The sequence below is a fragment of the Carassius gibelio genome, chromosome B23 (genome assembly GCF_023724105.1).
Source record: "Carassius gibelio isolate Cgi1373 ecotype wild population from Czech Republic chromosome B23, carGib1.2-hapl.c, whole genome shotgun sequence".
Taxonomy (NCBI): Eukaryota; Metazoa; Chordata; class Actinopteri; order Cypriniformes; family Cyprinidae; genus Carassius; species Carassius gibelio.
Window position 1 is genome coordinate 14,307,309 of NC_068418.1, and position 17,793 is coordinate 14,325,101.

Genomic DNA, 17,793 nt, shown 5'->3' on the forward strand with positions numbered 1-17,793 from the left:
CAACAAAATTAATGTTATGGAGTGGCCAGCCCAATCTCCAGACCTTAATCCAATTGAGAACTTGTGGGGTGAAATCAAAAATGCTGTTTCTGAAGCAAAACCAAGAAATGTGAATGAATTGTGGAATGTTGTTAAAGAATCATGGAGTGGAATAACAGCTGAGAGGTGCCACAAGTTGGTTGACTCCATGCCACACAGATGTCAAGCAGTTTTAAAAAACTGTGGTCATACAACTAAATATTAGTTTAGTGATTCACAGGATTGCTAAATCCCAGAAAAAAAAAATGTTTGTACAAAATAGTTTTGAGTTTGTACAGTCAAAGGTAGACACTGCTATTTTTTTGAACACACCCCTTTCAACTAATTGCCCAATTGCACAGCCTTAAGAGCGTGCATATCATGAATGCTGGGTCTTGTTTGTTTTCTGACAATCTACTGAACCTACTGGTAACTTGTTTGCCACGTAGCAATAAAAAATATACTAAAAACCTTGATTATTCTGGTTAGTCACATTGTACTGCTATTATTTTGAACAATACTGTATATATAAACACACACACACCATTGAGTAATAAACTATTTAAAAGTCCTTAGTTTTAAATGTCAATCTCCCTCAGTAACTTTAAAATAAATTATTTTAAAGCCTATGATATTTTTTTGTGTTTGTTTAAAAACAAATTTACTTGGATATCAAATTCTATAATTATTTAAAGAGTAACTCAAAATATAAAGTTACTTTAAAGAAGTTAAGGCTACCCATTTCTAAAATGTATTTTTTCTTAAATTCTCCCTTGACGACCAAGGTCCCTTTCAAATGGATGACCCTGTATTACTGTCCAAACAAACAGTGGCTAAGAGTAAGACAGAATCTGTAATTTTATGCTATCTGCAAAACCACTTTGCCAGACTGCTGCTCCTCGTACAAATATCTGTCTGTAGTGAGTCACTGGTGTGAGTGTGTTGTGCTGACCTGTCCAGTGTCCAAGCCCACTTTGTCCTCATTGTCCCACACACGCCCTCTGAACCTCAGTGTCTCAGCTGTTACATGTTCTCAGGCTGAGGTGGTTGTGGTTGTTGTATGCTGGCCATGGAGAGAGCTGCTGAGAACATGGGCAGAGAAAAATAAATCTGATCTTCAGATAGACTTAATGAGTGAAAGTAAGAAAAGGAGCTAAACTGTGACAGTTAAATTAACTGCTGACATACTTATTAAGTTATACTGCTTTTTGTCTATGTATGTGTGTCTGCTTTGTAATCTCTTCCTCTAATAGTCTTTTAAGGGAAGGTTCATGGCTAGGTGGTGGTTCTTAATTTAGGCCAGAAGGATCCAGAATAGCTTAGTGTATCATTGTGATGTCAGCACTGGTGGCATTAGTCTATGCTTGATACTTTCATGCTAGTTGTGGCCTAACATGATACTGATGCAGTCTGATTTTGACCTTAAATACTGATCGATTTGTAGAGATTTGTAGTCTTAGGACTGGAATAATTAGATGTTTCCACCGATCTTTCATTCAGAATTGCATCTAAAACAGTTATTTGAGCCAAAAACTTAAGATTGCTTTTATTTATGCATATAAGTAGCATCCAAACCTCTGAGACCTGTAGTGAAACTGCTCGTTTAGCATTTCTCTCATTTAAAACTAAAATTTTCAAAGCAAATTCAATTTTAGAATCCAAGACAAGAGTTAATTAAAAATATAGTTAATGCCCTAAGTTTGTATAATGATCATCTTGAGCTTTAATGCAAGCAAGATCGTTTACACAAAGTGCCCTAAAAATAAATGCAGCACTTTGATTTTTCAAATATTTCTTATTCTTTCTACCTCAAATTTTTTTTGTGTGTGCAAACACATTCTATAAATTTTAAAAAGATCCACATGGAAAAGTGGTACTGGGAATTTTGGTTATCCAGTCCTAAATTTTCACTGTGGTTCTTGACCAAAGGAAAAACTTTGAAGGGAATTATTAATGTTCAGTCCTTTAAAAGACCTTCACCTTCCAACAACCCCAAACATTGGTTAAGATTTAATAACAAGAAGTGCTATTTACCTCTTTGATTATAGTGATTTCCTGCACACATAGGACCAGTGCCTGCCACAAGAATGCAGTCGTGATGCTGCTCAACAATGATTGGCAAATGCAGGTGACCAGTGGATAAGTTTAGAACTTGATATGGGGTTGTTGCTCAGGCTGCCAGGGAGAACAGTGCCAAGGACTTATTGTCATAACTCGAGTTCTCCTGCCTGTTGTCTCTGACATTCCTCCCCTATTTATAGCCCATGCCATCTCTAACCCCCTTTCAGTCCCGCTCCCTTTCCTTTTTCACCCATCCCTCGTTCTCTTAGATAGGAAAGGGGAGTGACAAAAGGCTTTGTCTTTTCTAGCCATAAAGACCAAGGCAGGTGGCCCTGGGGCTCTTCGTCCTGTGTCTGCTGTGGGCTTCAGTGCTGGATTACATTTGAGGAGTTTACAGACGATTTCATAAAGGAAACCTTAAACCCAGGACAGCCATGGATGATGTGTATAAAGCAGCGGTAAGTTATGATTGCACTAATTATCAGCACCATTGCATTTCACCTCAGGCTGCCTGAATTCAAAGTGACCCTTAAATAAAGAGTCCCAAAAGTTGGTTCGTATGAACATACTTTACAACTAAATGAATAACCGCTAATTTAACAGCTAACCTGTCCTTGACCATTTCATTCCTCTGAAAATGACAGATTTCGGCATAATCACTAAGAGAATAGAGAAATCAATCTGTGCACTGTTGGGTTAGCAGGCTCTCAAGGTTAAATCAATAAATGGGAGATGGGACGGCAGAAGTTTGGGGCCATTTTTAAGGGCACACGACACACTATCAAAATGGATTTGGTCAAAAAATGAGCAACGAAACCAGTGTAACCAGGTTTAGATTTAACATATCCTGTAATAGCCAGTGAAATGGAGAAGGGTCATAGTCACTGAGGCTAAAGCGTATGACACTCAACTGGGCAGAGGGTGTCTGGTGTCTGAAGAACATTACACGAGTAATGACAGCTGTCATTCCTGTAAAGAATAGACCTTGGTCAGCCTTACAACATATCTTATTTTTAGTTCTAAGTCAAGTGAAGCAAAGTTTTGAGATCTCTTTTCCACCTAACAGGTAGAGAACTTGACAGAAGAACAAAAAAATGGTGAGTTTCTCTATTTGATCCGTCAGTTTGAACATGTAGCTGCATGTATTATGATGCATCACTATTTCAGCTCTATTATAAACTTACTGACGTGTGACTTTTGTGCTGCTATCTGATTGTACCCAACAGAGTTTCGTGCTGCGTTCGACATCTTCGTGCAGGATGCTGAGGATGGCTGTATCAGCACTAAGGAGTTGGGCAAGGTGATGAGGATGCTGGGCCAGAACCCCACTCAAGAAGAGCTGCAGGAAATGGTAGATGAAGTAGATGAGGATGGTATGTTGGATTTTAGTTGAAGGTATAATTTAGATTCAGGTGAAGTTTATGAATTGGGATTTGACTGTTGAAAGGTCTCTGTGGGTTGTAGGAAGCGGGACAGTAGACTTTGATGAGTTCTTGGTGATGATGGTGCGCTGCATGAAAGAGGAGAGCAAAGGAAAATCAGAAGAGGAGCTGGCTGAAGTCTTCCGCATGTTTGACAAGTATGAAATTTATTTTTAAAAGATATTGTAGTGTTTATCACATTACCTCCTATACTTCATGTGTTTTATCGTCGTCTCTTTAAGGAATGGAGATGGTTACATTGACTTAGACGAGCTGAAGAACATGCTGGAGTCGACAGGCGAGGCCATCACCGAGGACGACATCGAGGAGCTCATGAAGGACGGAGACAAGAACAACGACGGCAAAATCGATTACGACGGTAAGTTCACGCTCAAAATATGGCACATTTATTATTTACTCGAACAGAACATGAATTAATTTTAATACCAACAGAGTTCCTGGAATTCATGAAGGGTGTCGAGTAAAAATGGCCAAACGGATCAAAAACCGCGGAAAGAAACCTGTCATTTCATTCCCTGAACCAAACCATCTCTCTGACGTCACCAGACTCGATTGGGAAGCACTGATAATTATCTGCATTTCATATATTTATGTAATTTGTTGAAAATAAGTAAATGGTGTCATGTACTGCTGCCCAGAATAGTAATGTTATTTGCGCTCAAAACATTTTCTTTACACAGTTGTACGTTTTTGTTTCAATTAAACCAAACGTTTCAGACAGCTCAGTGAACACAGATTTGGTTTTGTCTGTTAAGTTTGAGGTTTTCTATATGTAACTGTAGCTACTACTAATTTATATCTTTTTTTAAGTATATAACATTAGGCATATACCATCAGACTGGCCGAATTATAAACGCCCATAGACTGTATTAAAAATATATATATATATATATATATATATATATATAAATTACACACACACCCTATTTCTAGACCAACATTTAACTGTCAAGTAGCAGCGAAGTGAGCTCGCTTTGTTATAACACAAAATACATAGACTGTTTACCTACGCATTTCAATTTATTAAAACATTACATCAAATTGAGTGGAAACTACATCTACACAAGCAATGATAAATGACAAGCGAGGATGTTGTAACATGATACAATTTATTAGATCACCAAAACCAAACCGTTCATGTACTAACTTTTGAAAATTGGTTGTTGAGTAGCTTATGCAAAAGCAGTAAAAATAAAACACAGAAATGTACTTTGTAACTCCCTGAAGGCACCATCATGGCTATCAAATTTATTTTTCATGATACTGGCTCAGGAAGCACACAGAGCCAAAGGTAAGGAAAGGTTGAAATGTCCCGATGTGAAATGGTTATTGTTTTAAATGATATTCAGATATTCAAAAGTGCAAGTGCAATGCACTCTGATCTAATACACACTTCCAAGCCTTTAAAAACTACTATTATTGCAGCATTTAAAGTTTACAAGAAGTCAAAACTGATTATGATGCAAAATGAAACACTTCAAAGCTATAGCCGACACTGTGTAGACTATAGTGCACAAGTTAAAGTATTTTCACAAATCAAGAAGGTAGATACATCAGTGAGCTTGTGGAATAAGGATGTGTGTGGTTGAGCTAGTCTTTAGGGTCTGGGTTAGGAGTGGAGAAAGAGGAAGGGTGTAGTACAGTGTGGTTCAAAGAGTTTCAGTTGGCGAAAGTACGCCTGACAGCGGCAACGATAGATTTGGCACTGATGCCAAAAATGTCCAGAAGCTCCTGCGGTTTGCCGCTACGAGGAACATGGCTCACGGCCAGCCGGTGCACCACAATACCAGGTTCTTCACCCACTGCAGACAGGACAGCCTCGCCCAGACCACCTACAACGAGAGCAGAGGAAACAACATAAAATACCCCTCACTGCACAACGGGGAATAAACTAAAGAAAGCAAGCAACAGGAAAGGAAAAAAAAAAAAGCTTGCCTTCCCCTTTAATCTTGATGGCATTTCACTGAAGAAAAAATAAATAAATAACAGCTCAGCCTCACCCTCTTTGTAGTGGTCCTCTACAGTGATCACTTTTCCTCCTGTGGCACGAGCACTTGCCACAATAGTGGAGGCATCCAGTGGCTTAATGGTGAATGGGTCGATAATCCGAATGTTCACACCTGGGGAAAATAAATTTCACGGTTTTGAAACAACAACAACGTGATTTGAAAGATTTTTTCAGAAAGTTTTGTCCTTCCTTTGACACAAAGTTTTACTATACATAATACATTAAACATTTACATTTATAATATATATAAGGATTATAAATGTAGTATACTTTCATTACAAGTTACGTTTTAATCCTCTAAAGTGAAACGAAGGTTTTGTTAAATATAGTAATGTAACAATGTCCTATTATGACCAGTAGGTGCTGAACAAACCTTCTTTGGCCAGTTGTTCATGTGCTGCCAGTGCCTCATGCAGTGTAACTCCTGCTCCAATGACGGTCACCTGATCGTTGTCAGACTGCCGCACCACCTACAGGACAGAAACAGAACAGTTCGAACAACCTTTGTCAACCAGACATTTTACAGCTGTCCAACAGGAGGCCCCATTTGCTCACTGCATTTCTAAACACATTACACGAAAATGACAAAGTTCAGCATGGATGCTAAATTAGCCTTCCTTGCTGTAGTTTGTAATTAAATATAAAAACTATAATGTAATTAAAAGTGTTTGCTGGTCCTTTTTTTTGATTCTCCTCACCTTGGCTTTGCCAACTTCAAATTTCTCTCCAGCATCATAGATGACTGCAGTGTCAGGTCGGCTGGTACGGATGAAACAGATACCCTGAAAGCAGGAAACGGCATGAACAATGAGTCAAAGAACAATAGATTAGCTTCTCTTGCCAAAATAATGGTGACCGTATCTACAGGAGACCATCAAGTGGAAACAATAACACACCTTTGTATTGGCTGCAAGCTCCACAGCTCTCTCTGTAGATACTCCATCACTAGGGTAAAAGACTGTGCACGTTGGGATAGCGCGGAACATGGCGAGATCCTCCAGTGCCATCTGTGAGGGGCCGTCCTCACCTGGACAAAATCAGAAGTTAAGAATAATTTCAAAGAAATATTTCAGATTCAGAAGAGATGGGACGATAAATTAAGCACAGATAAAATGGCATGAATCCATGTATTTCACGGCACAATGCCTTACCAATGGAAACACCACAGTGTGAGCCGACCAGGTTGATGTTAGACTGGGAGATAGCTGCCATACGGATGTGGTCGTAGGCACGAGCAAAGAAGGCAGCAAAAGCACTGGCGAACGAAACCGTGCGATCACGAGTAGCACAACCAATGGCCACGCTCACCTGGACACAGCATAGTTAAATACAACATTTTATTAGATAAAATACAATGACATACTATTACTGATATACTTCTACTACCATTCAAATATTTGAGGTCTAGTAAGATTTTTTTTTTATGTTCACCAAAACTGCATTTATTTGAACAGAAGTGATAAAATGTTAATATTAATTCTTATGATGTCAATCAGAATTCAGAAGGAAAAACACATTTAATAAATCCTTGCTGAATACAATTATTTTTCTCCTTAAAGAAAAAAAATCTTACCCCAAACATTAAACTAGATTATATTGACCTCTGAATGACCATGTGTTTAAGCAGAAAGGAATTCTTTCTCATTGTGGGAAATCATGTCCTATTGAGTAAGTACTTGGCAGTGAATAGTATTAGTTAGAGTGAATAGTAATGGATAACATTTTAACAGGGTGAGGTAAGGAATTTATAATGTGCTGTATGAATAGTGCACCACACCTTCAACTCCTCACAAAGTGCTCTACAAAGCCATTCATTTGTGACATACATGACACTCACTGTCAGATAATAAACATTTGCTTTGCCATCATGACTTGTAAACTATCATTGTAAAGGGGGACAAAAAAAACCCATCAATTTACACACCATGTTCTGCTCTGCAATGAAGCATTCAATAAAGCGATCAGGATGGGCCTTCTTGAAGATATCAGAGAAGGTTGAGTTCTTGGTGTCACCATCCAAGGCCACCACACGAGGGCTGGCATCCCCCATCTTCTTCAGGGCTACACCATAAGCCTTCCTAGTGGATATCTGGGAGGGCAAAAAAAGCAGAGGTTTTATAGATCCTTCTTTAGAGGAACAGAAGAATTCAAAAGAAAAGAACCATTTAAAAACGGTCATTTCATAACCTTATCTCCGATCTTGTATTCTGGAGCTGTGAGCAGGTGGATGGGGGTGAGATCAGCAAGAGCAACTTCCTCATTGGGCTGCTGAGGGTGGAGGGGCTTATTGGGGGACTGGATCTGGCTCAAGATGTCATTAATTAGCTCTTCCGCACGGTCTTTAGGCATAGGCTTCCCATGCCAGTTATCCTGATTCTCAATGCCTGAACAAAACACAGGTCAGACCATGAGAATGTGGACTATTAAAACGGATCATTCACGTGCTGCTGGTCTTGCAGTCCAGGAAATAGTAAGTCACCTTTGAGCCCTTTGCCTTTAAATGTTTTGGCAACGATGGCAGTGGGCTTCCCTTTCGTTTGTTCAGCATGCCACAAAGCCTTGCACAGCTCCTCCACATCATGACCGTCCACCACATAAGTGTTGAAGCTGAAGAAACAAATGGAGTTACATGCCAGTGACTGAACAAAATATTGAATATAAAGAAAATGGCTATGTACCGAATAGAATAAAAGCGCACAGCTTCGGATACATACAATGATTCGTATAAAGAAATAAAAAATAACATAGCAATGTATCTTATAAAAACAGAAGCGTGTTATAAAAAATCTTTAGGAGCTCCAGATTTGATGTGCTGCAAAATTAATCTGTTTCTGGAGTATATGAACTGTGGACAAATAGTACACTACAATACAAATCAAACGGAGCAAGAGAAACTCTCAGTATTTATTAAACCCACCCAAAGGCCTCGCAGCGGTCCTTGTAGGTGTTCATGTTGTGCTGCAGTGGTGCTGCCTCACTCTGACCCAGGCGGTTCACATCAAGGATGGCCACCAGATTGTCAAGCTTGTAATAGGAGGCAAAAGCCATGGCTTCCCACACCGACCCTTCTGAACACTCACCATCTCCCATCATGCAGTACACACGGTAGCTAATGAGACAAGACAAACACATCCAATTACAGCAACATCAAATGGGAATTTCCTGTACTAAACTATTATTTAATTATTACTATGGTCTGAGAGCAAAACCTTGTTTAGGAGCAATAAAAGTATCACATGTTGTATTTGGTGTAAAAGTAGTACAATGGTTCTTAGTGTTGGAGAAAAAAAAAAAGAAAAAAAAAAAAAAACACCAACTGTGGAGTAACTTCAATTTACAGAGGGAATCCAATGCAAGTACCTAGCTTTATCAAAGTATTTTCCAGTGTATGCCATACCGCAGGCAGCACCCAAACCCTGGCCAAGAGAACCTGTCGCAACATCCACAAACGCTAGTTTCTGAAATCGACAGGGAAGTGAGGTTAATTGCATCATAAATTGTCACGTGAAAGAGTTGATGCACCAAGTCTGCAAGTATACAATTAATAAGCAATGATGCATACATTTAATCAAAAGGACTAATGTCACTAAAGATTTCCATTTCAAATAGATTCTGTTCTGTTGAACTCTCTACTATCAAAGAATCCTGAAAACACATGAACTGTTTCCACAAAAATATTAAGCATTACAATTTTTTTAAACTTTAATAATTGGAAATATTTCACCAAATCAGCTTCATGAAGCATCATGTGACACAGAAGACTGGCGTACTGGCTGCTGAAAATTCAGCTTTGCCATTACAATAAATTACATTTGAAAACATTAAAATATAAAAGTAGTTATATTAAATTGTAGTGTTTCACAACAGGAATTAAATAAATGCATCAAGTGAGAAAGAGACTTCTTCCAAACACATTAAAACAATCTTACTGACCCAAAATGTGTGAAAGCTAGTGTATATGCAGTATACTCACAGGGGTGGGGTGACCCTCCAGGTCAGACTCAATCTTGCGCAGCTTTAGCAGCTCAGACTCTTTGATGTATCCGGCCTCTGCCCAGGCAGCATACAGAACGGGAGCAGCATGGCCCTGAAAACAGTAACATGAGGAGTGGAATACATTTAGTATCCAAGCACTTTGAGAAAACTAAAAGGAAGCTCATAACCAAAAATTTAACGAAAGCCCACCTTGGACAATATGAAGCGGTCATTGCTGGGGTTGCGGGGGTCTTTGGCTTTGTAGCGCATGGTGTGAAAGAACAGCACTGACATGAGCTCGGCAGCGCTACAGCATGAGGTGGGGTGCCTGTGAATGGGAGAACACATCAGTATCATCTATCCAACAATCAACCATCAGCTCATACATGCTGGATGTTAAACTCCAATTGGACATGCAGGTTATCTTTCACTTCAAAACTAAAACACGATTGAAAAAGGTACTAAAGGGCCAAAGTTGCTACTGACATCTTTGGGGGATCAAGTGTAGCAATAGACCTTGTCAGAATCAATGACTTCAGCTACTGCCAAACCCGGCACATCATATTTAAGACAGAATGATCAGTGGGGCTGTGGCCTCTAATATTCAAATATATAGACAATGCAAACTCAAACCATTACACACTTTTTTTTTTTTTTTTTTTTAGGAACTAATATTATGTAACAGAACATCAACATTATCATTTTCTCACCCTTATGCCACTCCAAACCTGTACATTTTTAAGCCTGAAAGCATCATTCGTTGTAATTACATGAAGAGAAAATAACATGAAATAACATGTGAGCAAATAAAAGGACTGAAATAATAATAATAAAAAAAATGATATAGATGTGTGTGTGTACATACAGTACAGACCAAAAGTTTGGACACACCTTCTCATTCAGAGTTTTCTTTATTTTCATGACTATGAAAATTGTAGAGTCACACTGAAGGCATCAAGGGCTATTTGACCAAGAAGGAGAGTGATGGGGTGCTGCGCCAGATGACCTGGCCTCCACAGTCACCGGACCTGAACCCAATCCAGATGGTTTAGGGGTGAGCTGGACCACAGACAGAAGACAAAAGGGCCAACAAGAGCTAAGCATCTCTCGGGGAACTCCTTCAAGACTGTTGGAAGACCATTTCAGGTGACTACCTCTTGAAGCTCATCAAGAGAATGCCAAGAGTGTGCAAAGCAGTAATCAAAGCAAAAGGTGGCTACGCTAAAGAACCTAGAATATTACATTTTCAGTTGTTTCACACTTTTTTGTTATGTATATAATTCCATACATAATTCCACGTGTTAATTCATAGTTTTGATGCCTTCAGTGTGAATCTACAATTTTCATAGTGATGAAAATAAAGAAAACTCTTTGAATGAGAAGGTGTCCCCAAACCTTTGGTCTGTACTATACACACTATATATCTGCATCTACTGTCTCAATGAGGACATAAATACATAAACATCACCAGAACTGTTCTTCACAAGCATTTTACTATTTCATTTGAGTAAAACTAGTGTCAATTTAAAAGTATTCACACTAACCCATCAAAATAAAAATTCATTTTTACATAAATGCATTGTGCTAGAAATTATTACTTTTATTTAGTATGTTATACTGCTACTGTCGAAAAAATTATAGAACTATTTAGAAAGAAATCACATTATTTCTCCATCGCTTCAATTTTAATAGCAAACCCCCTTTATTTACCAAAAAATAAAATGTTTAAATTTAATTTATTAAAAGACAAATTAAATTAGGGTGAAACTTGTTTACTGTTTTTCATAATTATATTACTTGTAGAAAAACTTTAAACACAATTGTAAAAAGTATAAAGAATGGCATGCTTTTTTTTTGTTCACAAACAAAAATGAGCTTCCATTCAGAACGGTCAAGCTTATAATAATAATAAAAAAGTTCCAGCACTGGTAGTTATCAAACAATTAAAACACGCTGTTAAAAACATACAGGTGACTAAGCTTTAACTTGAATTGAGAATGAAGTACAACTGTTAGTTTGTTTGTTCCCAAAGTGATTTAAAGTAACAGGATGTTTGAAGTCAGAGTTTGTAAATCACTCATGCAATTCAGTGGTCACAAAACTGGCTGTTCAAAAAACAAAAAACTAGGGGTGCTCCGATCACGATCGGCCGATCATTAATGCGCATCTCGTCAGTAAAGCCGGTTTTCTAATCAGCGGTTAATTCCATCAGGTGTGTGATTTCACATAGAGCAGCTGTTACTACACAGAGCCGTTGTTAACTGAGAAGATGGGCCAATAAACGCTGAAAATTAACGTGATTTGCGCATCTTCTCTATTAACAACGGCTCTGTGTAGTAACAGGTCCTCTATGTGAAATCACGCACCTGATGGAATTAACCGCTGATTAGAAAACCGGCTTTACTGACGAGATACGCATAACGATCGGCCGATCGTGATCGGAGCGCCTCTACAAAAAACCTGTCGTAATTTTATTGTGAGTGGAAATCCATGCAATCTTATGTTATTCATCAATAATATATTCCTAATTATCCAATAAACAAAACACCATTGACAAATTACCATCTTTGTCCTATACAGTGACTCACTTAGGCTGAAATAAAGAAAAAAGACAAGGGATTAATTAAGAAACACATCTCTACTGATCAGTTTTAGACTGAAGGGTTAGATTACAAAAGGTACAGACAAAAGACTGAGTCACAATCAATACTTCCTTGTTTAAGCTTCTACACATATAAAAGTGATTATCCCTGAGAAGACGAAAAACCTTAGTATCAAACACCCAAATAGAAATGAGAAGGAAAAGAAAAAGAAAAAGAGGAAGTATCATAACCATAAAACAAATAGTATCAGGTTAAAGTTTCAACACGCAGGGAAATTCCTTAATATTTTCAACAAATGAAAGATTGTTGCATTGGGCATGTGCAGACAACTAATTAACCCTCTGATGCATTGTGTTCACTATATAATTTTCTTTTTGGTAGGATTAATCCATCTAATATGTCATCTTTTATACCCCCTACAAGTTTAGAAACTGCCCTCTTCGATTTCAGTTCATGTTGAGAAATGACCATCTGTGGCAATAGTGCTCAGCCTCACAAAACAGAACTGCGGTGCAGAGATTGAGCAATGCCAAAGCAAAGCTTTCCTTTCACACAAGCCTCCTTTGAACTCTGCCTATCGCCACACTATTGAATACATTCAATAAAAATTTTATTTGATTTCTATCGACCCATAACTTAGTCATGTCTAACAGCACTTTAACCCACGCACAACGGATACCACGTGACCTACACGCCTCCACGTGACAACCTGTAGGTGAAGCCTGCAGCCGCGAACTCGCGGTATAAAATAAATGAGTGATGGTGAAGTTCGAGTCACTTCCACAGACCAGTTCTTTCGAGAAGTTAATTTCAAAGAACCGATTTCTCATGACACCGGCTCAAAAAAAAAAAAAAAAAAAAAAAATTCCATAACGTAATTGCGTCATCACGTTACCTTGACCCGGCGCGACATTACGTACTCGTTTTACTAAGTTCTATGTAACGTTAAACATGTTGTTGTTTATCACGTATACATTTGTACGTGAAATGGGGTGATTGTCCATGATTCAACAGATTAAAAGTCGTATAGAATAAGCATTAAATGAATAATCTTTTCCAAAACATTTTATTTGTAACATTCTCGTACTCTAAATGCTCTTCTGATAGCTTAACCGGTTCAGCGAGTCAGGATTTGTTAAATCGGGTCTGTGAACTGGTTCATCAACCTCTTTGAAAAGATCCGACTCAAAGAAACAATTCGTTTACGCATCGCCACAATCAATCAGTCGCAGCTCAGCGCATAGTCCGCAGAAACTAAACGCCATGGTTGATTTAGAATTTACTTAAAATTGACAACTTTACAATCCCCGTGCTAATTATAGGGGCGATGAGAGCTAAGCCAATTTACACTGGTCATCGCTTTGGATGCCACGATGGACTCAAAAGCTGTCAAATATGTCGCGCAACAGTGCAAAGCTAATGACTCGCTTACAAAAGCTTAAACGGTCGAATGATTCAAAACTAATAAAGTAACAGCAATGTGCCCGGCCCCCTCGCCAAGTTCACGTGCTATGCAGGAAAGTAACGTTATAGTGAACATTTGCACGACACATTAGATAAACGTACACATACAGTTTCAATTATGTCGTTTACCATCATAAGAAGACGTTAACAATGAGTTTCAATAAGTGCAGAAGATTTTACCCGGACTCTGAAGCACATGTTTCCCTGATGGAGTGAATCCTGAGCTTGTTGGCGATGTCTTTCAGGGCCTGCAGAGTTTTCTCATCGGGTTTGTGATAGCTCATGTTTCAACTGTGTGGGGAAATGAGCGCGATTGCTGTAATTCAGAAAAATAAACTCTTCTGGTACTACGTTAATCTGTAATTGCTCAAATAAACGCAGTAAGCACCAGAGCCGAGTACGGTGTGGGACGCGGGAAACGTGCTGCGCTGTAGCTTTTAAGAGAGGCGTTACGTCAGCTGTCAACTCATCCGATAACGCGAGCCATTGGACGAAACGCGTGTGGCAACAGAGCAGCAGAAGAGAGGTTGCCAGATCAGGGAAAAGGACTGTGTGTGTGTCTGTGTGTGTTGTAATAAGTAGTTCATACATAAGATTAGGGTGAGAGAGAAGTGAGTCCGGTTTTTTACAAATCTTTATTTGCATACACTGTTACAATGATTAAATGTTTACGATTGTTGTCAAATCACTGAAGGAGTAGCTGATTGAATCAATTATTTGTCGAGTCATGGTGACAGTCTTGAGGAAAGCAGTGCGGAAACACATTTAACCACACTGTATTATATTTAGTATAAAGCTAGCTGTAGTTTTTAATGTGAGGGGGTTAAAATTTTAACCCCCTCACTTTAAAAACTACAGAGCTTTGATCATAATGTAACACATCATCTTATTGGGAGATATTTATATAGCTGTCTGCTATATCATTGTAAAGATATCATTGATTTACATTATAAGCTATCAGAATCTTTATGACCATATAAATAATAACATGTGCAACAATCTGCATTATTTTGTTCAGTCTGAATAAAATACATATGCATACTTTTATATTTCTCTCAATAAGTGGTTACATTAAAAAAAAGTCTGACAGTTATTTCCTGGCAGGCTTACAGTTAAAAGAAAAAAGCTCTGTCCCTTTTAATGTGGGTGGATATGAACAAACCAGGAAGTGACATTTCTTGTTCTCTTTTGCTAGAATACCAAAATGTATGTGATGTGACATTGCAGAAAAATAAAACATAAAATCAAACGATGTTTAAGCTCCCAAATTATATTAATATTCTTTCTTGTTTCCTTTTTAAAACATATTCTTTTGTAAATTAAGTTGCAATAAGATGCATTTTCTTGTTTTCTTCACAATAGGCATCAGGTTGCCTTTCTTGTTCTCCTTTCTAGTGAAAAGTGCTAAACAGTATCGTCTTTACCAACAGCTATGCAAAATCACATCAGGAGCTATATTGCATGAAATTAAACCAGAACTGTTTATGATCGTAGACTTTATTGAATACAAAACTATATTTGCAAGGATATTCAATGTAGCAAAGCCTGTTCAATTATCCTCTTGATCTTCAGCATATTCATCTTCAAAATCCTAAAAAAGATGATTTACAATTGAAATACTGCCTGATAGACCTTTCTTGGCACAGCTACATGAAAACAGTGAAGATAATTAACCACAGAATACGGCATAAACAGGTTCCACACCTTCTCCTGGGCCTCAGACTTCTCTCCAGGTGTGATGGGATCCTTGTCCAGTCGCTCCAGCTGAGAGAGATGTGAGATCACATACAGCCTGTAATCATCAGTCTTTGCTAAAGGGTTGTCCGAGAGCACAAGTGCCTTCAGTGTTTGCCCTACATTCACTAGAGTTTGCAAAGCCCTCATTGAAGATATAAGGTTCCCCCTTAAGTTAAGAAAAAGAGGGTTGTCAGACAGTGGTAATATAACTCTGTGTGAGTCATATTTCAGAGACTGGGGAATATGCCAAACTTGGTGCTAAAGTATTTCTGTTACCTGACATTAAGATATTGGAGAGATTTCATGTTGGGACTAAGTCCATCTAGTGTTTCCAATTGGTTATCTCTGAGATGAAGAGTGCTGAGATGCTGGAGCTTCTCCAAACCCTCCAATCGCTTTATGTTGTTTTGAGCCTAAATAGTCGGGTAAAGGTGTAAAATGGTAGTTAATTGGAGAAAATCTGTATCATGTACTTTTATCTTCATTAGAAATAAATACAAGCTGTTATACCAGATACAAATGGCGTAAATTGGGGAGGTAAATGCCATCTGTAGTTTCCAAACAATTTCCTCTGAGCTCGAGAGTCACCAAATTGGTCAGATTGTGATATTCCAGACCCTGCATACTTTGGATACCATTACCTAAAACATATAATGAAAAGTTGGTTAAGTGCAGCAGATAAAGCTTAACGTTGCATGGTTATTGTCTAGAGCAGATTACAATGAAATGTAGAAAATGCCAGTTCTTAATTTTTTTAATCACATTATTAAATCACATATGTTAAATACAGCTAAATACACCACTCTAGATTTGCTTAATGAAACCAGTGTGGTTGGTACTACAGTATAAAATGAGCTTACTATTATTATAAAAGTATATAAGGAACTCCCGCACACTATCTTAACTTGCAAATTAAAATTTTAATCACACCAACGTTTCGGTCACACGACCTTCATCAGGAGTTGACTCCTGACTCATTGACTCCTGATGAAGGTCGTGTGACCGAAACGTTGGTGTGATTAAAATTTTAATTTGCAAGTTAAGATAGTGTGCGGGAGTTCCTTATATGTTGATACGACCCACCTGGTCTTTATTTTCTACGCACCTATCGCTTACAGGTGTGCGATGGAGTTCGTTCACTATTATTATAAAAGTAAAATAGTCTACTAAATGGATCTAACTAACCAGTGAGATTGAGGGTTTCCAGTGCTGGACCTCCAAAACCTTTAACATCAAATAGGCGGTTGTTGGCAAAGCTGAGCCACTGTAGGTAAGTGAGCTTGCCAAACGGCTGACCCTCAAACCTCTGAAGAAGGTTTCCGTCTCCTTTCACCCACAACAGCTGGGTGAGATCAGCCAAAGGAGAGAAGTCTGACAAATGATTGGAGGAGATGTCCAAGTAGCGCAGATGGATGAAGGAGCTGAGCAAGGCCAGGTCTGTCAGACCCCTGGTTAAGAAGGTACGGAGAAATGTTTTTTAATGTGAATGGAAGTATGTTGTAAATGATAGGTATAAGAAGAATGCTCAAGACAAGCTTACTTGCTTTTAAGGTCAAGTCTGACATATGCATGAGACAGACCATTCCCTGTGCGACACAATAAGGACAAGCTTTTCACCATCATGTCCTGGGTTAGTGGCCAGGGCTTTAGCTGGTCATAAAGTCAAATTCATGGACAATCTTAATGTCAGGAATCAGAAAGCTCTTTATTTCTGAGTATGTTTACACACACAAGGAAATTGACTTTGCCCCAGGAACTTCCAAAAGTACAGAAAGTATAGACATCTTATAAAAGTATTATATATTTTTTGGTTTATTTTGAATATAATATAAAATAAAACAAAATAAACTGCATATTTATATAAATTATATAAATGGATAAATGATACATTGAGTTTTCTATTAGCTGTTAATGTAAATGTGGCTCACCTGATCCTCTTGTCCTGAAATCTTCTCTTTTCTCTCAGGATCATCCTCTTCCTCAGTCTCTGCTCTTAACACATCACGTTCATCAGAGTCGGACATTATTCTTCTGTCTTGGTTACCTTGTTGATCAACTTTTCACGGGGTAAACACGGAATGATTCGACGTTTAAATGAATCAGTTTGTTCACAATCATCTCATCAGCACACTAGCTGACGTTAATGAATGAATTGACAAAGGATTTGCTTAAGCTTGGAGACCTGGACATGTTTTTTATGTCACTCACGTCTCGCTGAATCGTGTTTGTAGCCGTTTCCATAGTAACACCGTGCGTCTACTGTATTGACCCAGTGCCTAACAACTCCACAGAAATGTGGCGATATATTTATTTTATTCATATTTATCTATTATGTGAATATGTACCCATTATATACCCAATTGAATGCCTATATTACAAATCTGAATTAAGGTGAGAAGATAGAAGCAATACAGAACACCCATTTATTTTTGTCAGTCCGAGAAAAAATATCCTGAAAGTTGTTTTATATAAACACAATCCGATT

General features: G+C 38.2%; 3 protein-coding genes across 3 annotated transcripts; 1 reads left to right on the forward strand and 2 right to left on the reverse strand.

The window, feature by feature from the left end:
• Window positions 1-2,370: 2,370 nt before the first annotated feature.
• On the forward strand, window positions 2,371-4,246 carry tnnc1b (troponin C type 1b (slow)). The gene is made up of 6 exons (XM_052594128.1): window positions 2,371-2,537; window positions 3,146-3,176; window positions 3,306-3,452; window positions 3,544-3,658; window positions 3,743-3,879; window positions 3,954-4,246. The coding sequence occupies exons 1-6, from the start codon at window positions 2,514-2,516 to the stop codon at window positions 3,983-3,985; spliced, it is 486 nt and encodes a 161-aa protein (XP_052450088.1). The 5' UTR covers window positions 2,371-2,513; the 3' UTR covers window positions 3,986-4,246.
• A 363-nt stretch (window positions 4,247-4,609) lies between these two features.
• LOC128011572 (transketolase-like) lies at window positions 4,610-13,901 on the reverse strand. The gene is made up of 14 exons (XM_052594126.1): window positions 13,752-13,901; window positions 9,715-9,832; window positions 9,503-9,616; window positions 8,890-8,987; window positions 8,447-8,638; window positions 8,009-8,136; window positions 7,717-7,913; window positions 7,454-7,618; window positions 6,681-6,837; window positions 6,426-6,556; window positions 6,228-6,311; window positions 5,903-5,999; window positions 5,522-5,641; window positions 4,610-5,353 (listed from the first exon to the last, which is right to left on the reverse strand). Exons 1-14 carry the CDS (start codon window positions 13,853-13,855, stop codon window positions 5,181-5,183), a joined length of 1,878 nt encoding a protein of 625 aa, XP_052450086.1. The 5' UTR covers window positions 13,856-13,901; the 3' UTR covers window positions 4,610-5,180.
• lrrc23 (leucine rich repeat containing 23) lies at window positions 13,792-17,544 on the reverse strand. Its single transcript, XM_052594127.1, has 7 exons — window positions 17,237-17,544; window positions 16,849-16,958; window positions 16,494-16,756; window positions 15,819-15,949; window positions 15,585-15,721; window positions 15,276-15,474; window positions 13,792-15,162 (listed from the first exon to the last, which is right to left on the reverse strand). The coding sequence occupies exons 1-7, from the start codon at window positions 17,330-17,332 to the stop codon at window positions 15,121-15,123; spliced, it is 978 nt and encodes a 325-aa protein (XP_052450087.1). The 5' UTR covers window positions 17,333-17,544; the 3' UTR covers window positions 13,792-15,120.
• Window positions 17,545-17,793: the final 249 nt, after the last annotated feature.